General features: G+C 41.0%; 1 protein-coding gene across 1 annotated transcript in view; it reads left to right on the top strand.

The window, feature by feature from the left end:
* The window catches only part of LOC135110341 (paired box protein Pax-3-B-like), a 49,299-nt gene that overhangs the window by 11,209 nt on the left and 25,590 nt on the right, over nt 1-12,500 (top strand). Inside the window, exons 2-3 of the mRNA XM_064022585.1 lie at nt 1,188-1,378; nt 2,125-2,255. Coding sequence (XP_063878655.1) covers nt 1,188-1,378; nt 2,125-2,255 — 322 coding nt within the window. The remainder of the gene's footprint in view (nt 1-1,187; nt 1,379-2,124; nt 2,256-12,500) is intronic.

The following is a 12,500-nucleotide window of genomic DNA, read 5'->3' as shown; positions in this document are numbered from 1 at the left end:
AGGAGGAGGAGGAGGAGGAGGAGCTTTACCTATTCGGGGGAAGAAGTCATATCATACCTAATTACAGGAGGAGGAGGAGGAGGAGGAGATGAACATGAAGGAAGAACAAATAGACTTTTCAGGAAGGAGGAGGAAAAGAATGAGAGGAAGAGGTAGAAGACGAAGGCAAAGGAAAAATAAATAGTGGAAAGAGGCGGAGGAAGAGGAAAAGGAGGAGGAAGAAGAGGAGAGAAAAGTTTAAATGTAGAAGTCCAGTTTTTGGAATGAAAATAAATGTGAGAGAGAGAGAGAGAGAGAGAGAGAGAGAGAGAGAGAGAGAGAGAGAGAGAGAGAGAGAGAATAGAGATATTTTCCAGTCTCCCTCCTTCCACTTACCTTCTTGCGTCTTTTCAATTATCTCTCTTTCTCTCTCTTATTTTTTTCTTTATTTCTGTTCCTTTACGGTATTACTTGTTTATCATTTGTTCGTGCGTTCCATATTGCTCTTTCAATTAGAGAGAGAGAGAGAGAGAGAGAGAGAGAGAGAGAGAGAGAGAGAGAGAGAGAAAATTCACAGAACTTCATAAATTTAATTGCCTTCCTCGTAACTGAAAATAATAATAGTAGTAGTAGAAGTAGTAGTAGTAGTAGTAAGTAGTAGTAGTAGTAGTAGTAGTAGTAGTAGTAGCAATGGTGATGATAATAACTTTTAACTTATTCTAACGTATCTTATCTTTTAATCTAGTATAACCTATTCTATCTCTTAACCTAAGCCAACTTTTAATTTCATTGTAACCAAACTTAACTTTTATTGTAATCAAACATAACTAAACCTACACCCAATTAACCTAACCATACCAAATCTAACCTAACCTAACCTAACCTATAGTAACTTTACATAATCTAACCTAAACCAACCTAACATAACCAATTCTAATTTCTAACATAAACCGACTTTTTTTCCTAACCTAAAGTAATCTTTTATAATTTCTAAACTAAACCAACTTTTTCATCTTTTTAACCTAACCTAACCAATCTTTTAACCAAACTTAGTCTAACTTTTAACCAAACTCAATCTAACCTAACCTAACCTTACTAAACCTAACTCAATCTAACCTAATCTAACATAAAGAAAACCAATGTCACCTAACTCAACCTAACCTAACTAAAAGCTAACCTAACTTTTTATCCCTCCACTCTCCACGCAGGGATGACCTCACCGGCAGGTCAGGGGCGGGTCAACCAGCTTGGGGGTGTGTACATCAACGGCCGCCCTCTGCCCAACCACATAAGGCTCAAAATTGTGGAGATGGCAGCGGCTGGAATACGCCCTTGTGTCATCTCCCGCCAGCTGAGGGTGTCCCATGGCTGTGTGTCCAAGATCCTTAACCGATACCAGGTGAGGGGAAAGGAGAAAAGGATGAGAGGAAAGAGTTGGAATTAAAAAGTTAAATTTGATAGGGTTTTGTGTGAAAGATTTGTGTAATGGTATCGAAAAAAGGATAAGGGGAAAGAGGAGGATGCGAGGGGAAAGAGGAAATGTTGAAAGGTGATGATAAAAAGCTCAATTTGATAGGGTCTTAAAGTTCTCAGTATATTGGTATAAGAAAGATGGGTAGGATGAAAATGATAAGGGGAAAGGGAAGGTGTGTGAGGAGAAAAGGAAAGGGGAGTGAGGAAGGGAAGGAGTGTGAAGGGGAAAGGAAAAGGAAGAATGGGAGGGGGAAGAAAGGATGTGAGGATGAAAAGGGAAGGATTGCAGAAGAATGGAAAAAATGTGACGGAAAAAAAAAGATGTGAGGGGAATGGGTGAATGGAAACAGTGATGGAAATATATTAGAGAAGTTAAGTGATGGGAGAGAGAAGGAAGTGAAGGGAAAAAGGAAAAAAAAAAGTTTAAGGGATAATATTGAAGGGGAATGAGTAAGAGAGACAAATGATGGAAAAGAATGAAAGAAAAGGATGAGAGAAAAGAATGAAGGAAAGAAGAGAAGACGGGAAACTCTTCTCTTCTTCACTTCACTACAAACACCCTCCCATCATCACTATCATCATCATTTACTTTTCAAACCCAACACAACCTAACAATCACATCACCTCCTTATCTAACCTTCTCCCTCCCTCTCCCTGCCTCGCCCCCACCAGGAGACGGGGTCAATCCGGCCTGGGGTCATCGGGGGCTCCAAACCCAGGGTGGCCACGCCCGAGATAGAGAGGAAAGTGGCTGATTACAAGAAGGAAAACCCAGGTGTCTTCTCGTGGGAAATTAGGGACAGGTGAGTGTGTATATTATTATTATTATTATTATTATTATTATTATTATTATTATTATTATTATTATTTTCATTTATTTATTTATTTTGCTTTATTGTGTGCTTTTGTGTATTTTTTGTTTTATTTTTTTATTTTGTTATTAAAGTGGTGATGGTTGAAGGAGAGAGAAAATTTTCCTTATTGTATTGTTTCATTCAAACTACGTACATTAGTGTCTCTCTCTCTCTCTCTCTCTCTCTCTCTCTCTCTCTCTCTCTCTCTCTCTCTCTCTCTCTCTCTCTCTCTCTCTCTCTCTCTCCACATGAAGAGTTGACGCTTTTTTTTAAACACATTATTTTCTTTGCTTTTCATCAGCATTAATTCCTCACTCCACCTCTCCCTCTCCCTTCCTCCCTCCCTCCCTCCCTCCCTCTCTCTCTCCCTCCCTCCCTCCATGACAACGCGGTAGGTCTCTCCTTCAACATTAATGAAATATACTGGACAATGCCCCTCAGTCCCTCTCCCCCTCTCCCGCCCTCTCCCAAGCCTTAGGGCACGGGGAGGTAAGGGTGGCTCTCCCTCTCTCTCTCTCCCCCTCACCCCCTGTCCCTCTCTCCGTGCACGCCCCAACCCTCTCATTATGTGGTTCCTAAGTGAGGGAGAGTGGGAGAGAGGGAGAGGGAGAGCGAGAGAAAAGAGGGATTTTTCATGAGTCAACTTGTGTGATGTTGTAGATTTTGTGTGTTGGGTGCTGTTGGTGTTGTTGTTATAGAAGTAGTAGTAGTAGTGGTGGTGGTGGTGGTGGTGGTGGTGGTGGTGGTGGTAGTGATAATGAAAACGATAATTATGATGGCAATAATGACAACAACAACAACAACGACAATCCCCAGAACAAAAACAATAACGATAATAACACCACCACCACCACCACCACCACCAACAACAACAACAACAAAAACAAAAACAACAACAACCAACACAGAAGCAACAATGACCACACACACACACACACACACACACACACACACACACACACACACACACACACTTATCTACTGTATGGCCCACACACACCACCACCACTACCACCACCACCAATTACTTTCCGCCACCTTAAGTGTCTCCACCACCACCACCACCACCACCTCCGCAGCGGCGTTCTTATTTCAATCCTTCCTGATTTAATTGGATCTTCCCTATTTACTAATTAGCCACGGGTAATCAAGAGGCGGGGAATTGTAAAGGTAAATATTAGGTGATAGCCGCGAGCCTCTCTCTCTCTCTCTCTCTCTCTCTCTCTCTCTCTCTCTCTCTCTCTCTCTCTCTCTCTCTCTCTCTCTCTCGTTCGCTCGCTCGCTCGCTTTAGCTCTAGCTCTTTTTTCTCGCCCTCCTGCTGTTCTGGTCACCTCATGTCATCTCTCGCTCTCGTGTTCTCTCTCTCTCTCTCTCTCTCTCTCTCTCTCTCTCTCTCTCTCTCTCTCTCTCTCTCTCTCTCTCTCTCTCTCTCTCGAACATTAAAAGTAAAAAAGCTGTGCCCTTTATACATTTAGTTACTTTATGTATATAGCACTATATTTCGTTAACTTCGGACGCAACTGTTATTTATTTATCTCTTTATTAGTATTACTTTTTTTCTTCTTCTTTCTCGTCACAAACTTTTTTTTTCCCCTTCCATAAAGTTTGTTGCGTCACTTTCACGTGTCTCGCAACGTTTTCATGTTCCTAACTTGTCTTTTAACCTTTCTTCCCCTCCCTCCTCCTCCCCTCCCTTCCCCTTCCTTCCCCCTCCCTCCTCCCCTTCCTTCCCCTCCCTTTCTTTCCTTTCCCCTCCTTACCTTCCTTTCTCTTCCCTTATTTCCCTCCTTACCTTCCTTTCCCCTCCCTCCTTCCCTTTCCCCCCTCCTTCCCTCTCTATCCTCCTCCCCCCTCCCCCTTCCCCTCTTTATCCTTGCGGGTGTGACACAAAACACATTACCCCCTCCCCTCATCCCCCCTTAAAGTCCTCCTACCTGATCCCCCCTCTCTCCCTCCCTCCCTCCCTCCCTCCCTCCCTCTCTCTCTCTCTCTCTCTCTCTCTCTCTCTCTCTCTCTCTCTCTCTCTCTCTCTCTCTCTCTCTCTCTCTCTCTCTCTCTTCACCTGTTCATTAACGAGGGACATCTATATTAATTTTCTTTTTCTTTGTCTTACTTTGCAATTATCTGTAATTAATATCTTCATTGTCGTTTCTCCTTTCTTTTATCTATCTATTTATTTATATATTTATTTGTGTGTTTGGTATATTTCTATGGCAACTTTTGTTGTTGTTGTTGTTGTTGTTGTTCTTTTGTTGTTTCTTTCATTCATTTATTCATTTCATTTATCTCCTCCAATTTTCTCGCTTTCTTCTTCTTCCTCTCTCTTCCTCTTTTCTCTATCATCTTCTTCCTCCTGTATTTATGTTTGGTGTATTTCTGTTTTGGTATATTTTCTTAGTCTTATTTTGCTATTCCTTTCATTTAATCATATCTTCCACTTTCCTCCATTTCTTCTCTCTTTCTTTCTCTTCGTTATTATCCTCAATTTTCTCCCTTTCTCTCTCTTTCTCTCTTTTTTACCATCATTCTCAATTTTCTCGCTTTTTCTCTCCTCACTCTTCTTTGTCTTCTTTATTTTCATATTTGTTTTCTTCTTTCCTCATCATTCCTTCTTCCTTTTATTTTAATTATTTTCCTTCTTCTTTCCTTCAGTAATTCTCCTCTTCCTTTCTCTTCTTTCTTTCCCCTTACCAAGTTTATCCTTTATATAAATCATTCTTCTTTTTTCCCTCTTTCTCTTCTCTTCCCCTTCTTTTCTCCTCTCTTCCTCTTTTCTTCTTCCTTCTTCCATCGTTTATGTTTTACACTCTTTTCTTCCTCCTTCTCTTCCTCCTCTTCTTTTCTTTCTCCTTTTCCTTTTCTCTTCTTTCTCTTCCATTAGCCACGTATCTTTTACATTCCCCTGGTCCTCCTTCTCTTCTCCTCTTTTCTTTCCTTTACTTCTTCCTCCTTTTTCTTTTCTTCCTCCTTCTCTTCTCTTCTTTAACAGTTTATTCTCTACACTATTCTCTTTCTCCTTCTCCTGTTCTTCTTTCTTCTCTTCTATTTTACTATCCTTTTTATTCTTCTGCTCCTGCTCTTCCTCCTTCCTCTTGTTCTCTTCTTCCTCATTTTCCTTCTCCTCCTCCTTCTCTTCTCTTCCTTTTACAATTTATCCTCTATAATCTTCTCTTCTTTCTTCTCCTTCTCCTCTCTTCTTCCTCCATCTCCTCTTCTTTCTTTTCCTCCTTATTCTTTACATTCTTCTATTCCTCCTCCTCCTCTTCCCTTCTCTTCTTTCTCGTTTTCCTTTTCTTCCTCTTCCTTTTTTCTTCCTTTAACAATTTATCCTCTACACTCTTCTCTTCTTCCTCCACCTCCTTTTCTCCTCTTTGTCCTCCTCCTTTTCTTTCTTTTTTTCCTTTTTCCTTTACATTCTCCTCCTTTTCCTTCTCTTCTTCCCTTCTCTTCTTTCTCACTTCCCTTTTCTTCCTTATTCTCTTTTCTTCCTTTAACCGCCTATCCTCTACACTCTCCTCCTCCTCCTCCTCCTCCTCCTCCTCCTCCTCCTCCTGCTGCTGCTGCTGCTGTATTGTGTGGTCCAGATGACTCGCGAATCCAGAATCTTTTCTTCTCTTCCACGCTCTGCCTGCTTCCTTTGTTCCCCTTTATCAAGTTTTTGCCTTCTTCCGTCTTCATTAAATTGGTTCTCTGTTCCTCTCTTCTAATGGGACTAGGACGATGACGAAGAGGAAGAGGAGGAGGAGGAGGAGGAGGAGGAGGAGGAGGAGGAGGAGGAGGAGGAGGAGGAGGAGGAGAGTGACGATGTTGTGTAAAATGTTTTGATGGTGTTATTATTATTATTATTATTATTATTATTATTATTATTAGTAGTAGTAGTAGTAGTAGTAGTAGTAGTAGTAGTAGTAGTAGTAGTAGTAGTAGTAGTAGTAGTTGTTGTAGCAGTAGTAGCAGCAGTAGATAATCGTTGTCATCATTGTTCTTCACACACACACACACACACACACACACACACACACACACACACACACACACACACACACACACATGCACCAATTGAGATGATGATGATGATAATAATAATAATAATAATAATAATAATAATAATAATAATAATAATAATAATAATAATCACATGTTGATGCATACCTGTTTACTTAATTCAAGATGGCGCCTCTTCCTTCCACTCTCCTCTCCTTCCCTCCCTTCCCCATCCCTCTCCTCCTCCTCCTCCTCCTCCTCCTCCTCCTCCTCCTCCTCTTCCTCCTCCTCCTCCATTTACTGTCCCACTTCTCATCGCCATTTCTTCCTATTTTCCGCTCTGCTGGTTTTCCATAATACACCCCACCCCCTTCCCCCCTTTCCCCTCATCCCTCTGCCTCCCCTCGCCCCCCAAATCAAAAAACCTGCCACCCCACTCCCCACTCACCCCCACCCCCATCGCTTCCAGGACCCCAGACCACCCACACCCCTTCCAGAAAAGAGAGAGAGAGAGAGAGAGAAGGAGAAAATAAAGATAATAGAAAAATTATAATAATGGTAATAGTAAGAATGAGAGAGAGAGAGAGAGAGAGAGAGAGAGAGAGAGAGAGAGAGAGAGAGAGAGAGAGAGAGAGTGGTGGTACAGGAGAGATGGAGGTGAGGGTGGTAAGGATATTAATATAGCAGTAGTGGTAGTAGTAGTAGGAGTAGTAGTAGTAGTAGTAGTAGTAGTAGTAGTAGTAGTAGTAGTAGTAGTTGTTGTTGTTGTTGTTGTTGTGAAGAATAGCATAAACAAGAAAGAGAACGGGGAAAAATAAAGATAAATAAATAAAAAGATAAAAAGAAAGAAAAACCAAGAACATAAACAAGAAAAATAACACGAAAACGAAAAAAAAAAAACGAAAGTAGGCGAAAGAGAAAGAGAGAAACTAAACTACAATAAATAAAAAAAAAGAAACACAAGGAAACAGGAAACAGGAGCGAAAGAGAAAGAAGGGAAGGAGGAATGGAGACTGGGGGAGAGGAAGACACTGGGGTGGGGGGTGAGGGCAAAGTTTGGGGGTTGTCTGCTACTAACACCTGACAGTAATTGTGGTGTTGGATTTCCTGATTAATAATGCATCTGACAAGGTTAATTATGAGAGAAAGGGGAGCAGGAGGAGGAGGAGGAGGAGGAGGAGGAGGAGGAGGAGGAGGAGGAGGAGGAGCAGGTGTGAAGAGGAAGGAAGAAAGGAAAGACGGCATGAAAAGGAAAGAAGAGAAGTGCTAGAGTTGGAAGAGGAGGAGGGGGGAAAATGCAGAAAGAGAAAGGAAAGACAAGATGAGAGGGAAAGAGGTATTAGAGACGAAGAGGAGGAACGAAAGGGAGTTAAAAAAGAAGAGGAGGAGGAGGAGGTAGTGAGAAGATGAAGAAAGGAAGGAAATAAAGCGTAAAGGAAAAGTAACAAGGAGAGAGAGAGAGAGAGAGAGAGAGAGAGAGAGAGAGAGAGAGAGAGAGAGAGAGAGAGAGAGAGAGAGAGGGTGTGGTGTTCGTTGTCATAAGCTATATTGACTGAGGTGCGAAAGTAAAAGAGAAAAGAAGGGAGGAGAAGGAGAAGAAAGAGGAAGAAGAGGAGACAAGAAGAACAATTTATCTCACCCTCCTTTATTTCTTCTTACAAATTTTTCCTCCTTTAAAATCTACCTATTTTTCACTTCACCACCTGTTCATAACTTTTATACCTAACCTAACTTAACATAACCTAACCTAACCTAACCTAACTTAACCTAAGCTAACTTAACCTAACCTATCTTAACCTAACCTAACTTAACCTAACCTAACCTAACTTAACCTAAGCTAACCTAACATAACCTAACCTAACCTAACTTAACCTAACCTAACTTAACCTAACCTAACTTAACCTAACTTAACCTAACCTAACTTAACCTAACTTAACCTAACCTAACTTAACCTAACCTAACCTAACCTAACTTAACCTAATCTAACCTAACTTAACTTAATCTAACTTAACTATGCACAAACTCTTTCTCCTTTCCTTTTTTTTCCCTCTTTCCTTCCTTCTTTTCCTCTTTCCCCTCTTCCTTTCTCATTTTCTTCTTTCCTTACCCTTTCCAAATTTTATCCTGTCCTCTTTCCTTCTTTCTTTCTCTCTTATATTGTCCTCCTTTCTCTTCAATTTTCTTTCTTCATCCTTTTCTTCCTTCCACTTTCCCCGTTCTAAATTTTCTTCCTTTCCAATCAGCTATCTTTTTTCATACACTTCCTTCTTTTCTTTCTTATCCTTTCATCCTTCTTTCTCTTCCCTTCTTACCTCAACGTTTCCTCTTTCCCTTTTTACTTTCCCTTTCATCTTCCTCTCTTCCTTCTCTTCCTCCTTACCTTTCCTCCCTCACTTCCTTTCTTTCTTCCCCTTTCATCCTCCTTTCTCTTCTTTCTCTTCTTCCTTTCCCCTCTTCCCCTCCTTCCTCCCTTCCTTCCCATTTGACAATTGCGTGCATGGTTGCCTAATCAATATAGCGTTATGTTAGTGGTGCGATCAGTGTCCGCCACACGCCACGGTCACCTTCTTCCTTCCTTCCTGCCTTCCTTCTTTCTTTCCTTCCCTTCCTTCCTTCCTTCCTTTCCTTCATTCATTAATATCTCCGTCTACTTTTGTCTACTTTCTCCTCTCGTTATTTTTTTTTATTTTTCCACTTCGTTATTGTATTGTCAATATGTTTGTTTATCTATCTTTGTCTGTCTTTCTTTCCTTCATTCCTTCTTTCATTTCTTTCTTTCTTGTCCTTTCTTTCTTTCTCTTTCTTTCGTTTTATTCTCCGCCTGTCTCTCTCTCAGTCGTTTTCTTCTTTTATCTACATAGTGTGTACAAAATTTTCTCTCTCTCTCTCTCTCTCTCTCTCTCTCTCTCTCTCTCTCTCTCTCTCTCTCTCTCTCTCTCTCTCTCTCTCTCTCTCTAGCTTTCATTCGTGGTCCATGCAAATTGGTGAATGAATGAAAAACTCGGTAGCTCTATTGAGTGTGTGATGAATGTTGTGTGGACAGAGAGAGAGAGAGAGAGAGAGAGAGAGAGAGAGAGAGAGAGAGAGAGAGAGAGAGAGAGAGAGAGAAAAAAATGAATGATGGTATTTACTTTTACCATCATTTATATCAACGTAACTTGAGACTGTAAGCTTATTTATCGTTCTCTCTCTCTCTCTCTCTCTCTCTCTCTCTCTCTCTCTCTCTCTCTCTCTCTCTCTCTCTCTCTCTCTCTCTCTCTCTCTCCGGTGCAAGCCAAGACCTGATTTAGGGGCCAAGCCAGTGCCGTGTAATCTGAGAGAGTGCCGTGGGGAATTAAGGAGAAGGAGAGACAAAGGTGCCAGCCACAGGTGAACGGGGGAAGGAGGAGGAGGAGGAGGGATGGGGGAGGGGGAAGGAGAAAGCACTGGATATAAATGAGTTAAGGGAAAAATGAGAAGGGAATAAAAGTGAGGTAAGGAGAAATTAAAGGAGGAGGAGCAAGATGAAGAAGTGGAGGAGGAGGAGGAGGAGGAGGAGAATAAATAGCGTAAAATCCAAGAAAGCAAGGAAGGGAGGAAGAAAGGAAAAGAAATAATTAGAAGGAAATGCCGGTGGTTGTTTGAGAGAGAGAGAGAGAGAGAGAGAGAGAGAGAGAGAGAGAGAGAGAGAGAGAGAGAGAGAGAGAGAGCAATGTAACAGTAAAGTCATCTGTCTGTCTTTGTCTATCTGTTTGTCTATTCATTGCTTTAAATATTCATCTGACAATCATTCTTGTTATCCATCTGTCTGTCTGTCTGTCTATCTATCACTTCATATCTCTGTCTGTCCTGTCTATTTTTACCTGTCTATCTGCCTGTCTCTATCTAATCGTCTTTATTTTTTCTATGTTTGCTTCTGTCTGTACATCTTTCATTATTCGTCTGTCTATCTCTTTCTATCCGTCAATCTATCTTTTCTGCGTCTCTCTATTTATTCATATGTCCATCTCTCTCTCTATTTATTTGTATCTTTCCATTTATCTATGAATCTTTTCTTATATCTCTTTATCTGTCTATCTATCTATTCATCATCCATTTTTATTCTGTTTCTGTCCATCCGTTTATCTAATTTTTTCCATGTCTGTTCCTTCATCCATTTGTGTATCTGTCCATCAGCTTCTATTTATCTATCTGTCTCTTCATTCATCTATCTTTATGTTTGTTTCTTCATCTCCATACATGTCCATCCGTTTATTGTTCATCTATCTATCTTTACCGTCTGTCTGTCTGTCTATCTGTGCATTTATCAACTATTTTCTATCTATCAATTTATCTTCCTTCTATTTATCTTTTTCACTGTCCATCATTATCTATTTGTCTCTATCCTTCCTCCATCTATTTCTTTTTATCTTCCATCATTTCCTTCATTTATCACTACATACATCTATCCAATATTCATCTGTCTATCTGTTTCTCCTTCTATTTATTTTTTCTATCTGATTTCCTTCATTTATCAGTGCATGTCTACTATTCTCCATCTATCTATCTATCTATCTATCTGTCTCCCATTCATCTATCGCCGTTCCCTCACCGCCTTCCCCTCACCGCCTAATCCCTAATGACCCCACACACGAGGCCAGGTCAGGTCATCCCCATGTCAGTCACCTAAAGGATTAAGGAGTCTCCCCTCTTTCCTCTCCCCTCTCCCTTTTTCTCTTCCCTCTCTACCTTCTCTCATCTTGCTTTCTTTCCTATCTTCTTTTCCCCTTATTCTGTGTTTCTTTCTCTTTAACCCTTTTTTCGTTTCTTTTTTTTTTTCGTTTCTTATTTTTTTCTTTCCTTTCCTCTTTTCCCTTCCTCTCTTTATATGTATTTTCTCTTTTTACTTTCATAATTTTCTCATTTTCTTCCTTTTCTTCATCTTTTTTTACTTTTCTTTAAATTTCTAATTAGTTTCCTTTTATCACCCTCTTCCCCTTTATTTCTTTTTCCTTCTTTTCTTTCTTCCATCAATCCTCTTTTCATTCCTTTCTGTTTTCTCCTTTTATTTCTCAATACTTCTTCATACCTTCTTATTCCTTTCTTTCTCTTTTTATTCCTTCCTTTTCTTCCTTCTTCACTATCTCTTCTTCCTCATCCTCCTCCTCTTCTCTCCCCTTACTGATCTCTCTTCTTCTTCCTCCATTTTTCATCTCCCATGGCTAACCTCCTTCCATTCCCCCCTCCTCCTCCTTCATATATAATCTTGTCATGCACAACCTGTCAGAGTATTTACTTTGGATACCTGCAAGCATTAATTGTATTCTCTCTCTCTCTCTCTCTCTCTCTCTCTCTCTCTCTCTCTCTCTCTCTCTCTCTCTCTCTCTCTCTCTCTCTCTCTCTCTTTGACGGCCATTCCCTAGTTCAGTGAATCCTCCATTTTGTTTGTTCTTCCCCTCTCCTCCGCCCCCCTTCTCTCTCTCTCTCTCTCTCTCTCTCTCTCTCTCTCTCTCTCTCTCTCTCTCTCTCTCTCTCTCTCTCTCTCTCTCTCTCTCTCTCGTCAGCATCACCCTTGTCCATTCTCCTCTCAGTCATATCCTCTCACACACTCCCTCATTCACTCAGCACTCCTCCTCCTTCTCCTCCTCCTCCTCCTCCTCTTCCTTCACGTCACCTCATACAGCTCTCCCTCACTCCCCCTCTCCCTTTCCTCCCTTCTCACTTGTGCATTTCCGCTACTCTCCCTCCTTCCTTTCGTCCTTCCCTCTCCCATTTCCTCTTTTTTTTCTTACCTCTCTCTCTCTCTCTCTCTCTCTCTCTCTCTCTCTCTCTCTCTCTCTCTCTCTCTCTCTCTCTCTCTCTCTCTGGTTTCTCGTTCGATTCTGGCTCGAGGAAATTTGAAACGGGAGAGGCAGCATTCTTCTTCTAAGGCAATTACAAGAGTGACTGACAAAATCGTAAGGGTTAGTAATAGGACAAGATTTATCGGGTTCAAGCATAATGAAGCTAGATTTAATAAAAGAAATGCGAAGAAATTGGTCCTCAAAATGTATTGGTGGTTGAATGGAATAAACTTCTCTACCTGTACTTTCTCTCACCCTTATTCTGTCCACCTCCCTAATGCAAGAGTTAACCAGTATTCTTAGTCTTTCATCTGTTTTATTGGAAAACTCCGGAACTCCCTGCCTGTTACTGTATTTCCGCCTTCCTATGACTAGAACTCTTTCAGAAGGGAGGTTTCAAAACACTCTGGA

This window comes from Scylla paramamosain, chromosome 20 (genome assembly GCF_035594125.1).
Source record: "Scylla paramamosain isolate STU-SP2022 chromosome 20, ASM3559412v1, whole genome shotgun sequence".
Taxonomy (NCBI): Eukaryota; Metazoa; Arthropoda; class Malacostraca; order Decapoda; family Portunidae; genus Scylla; species Scylla paramamosain.
Note: the sequence above shows the minus strand (reverse complement) of the source record. Positions and strands in the feature narration are given on the sequence as shown.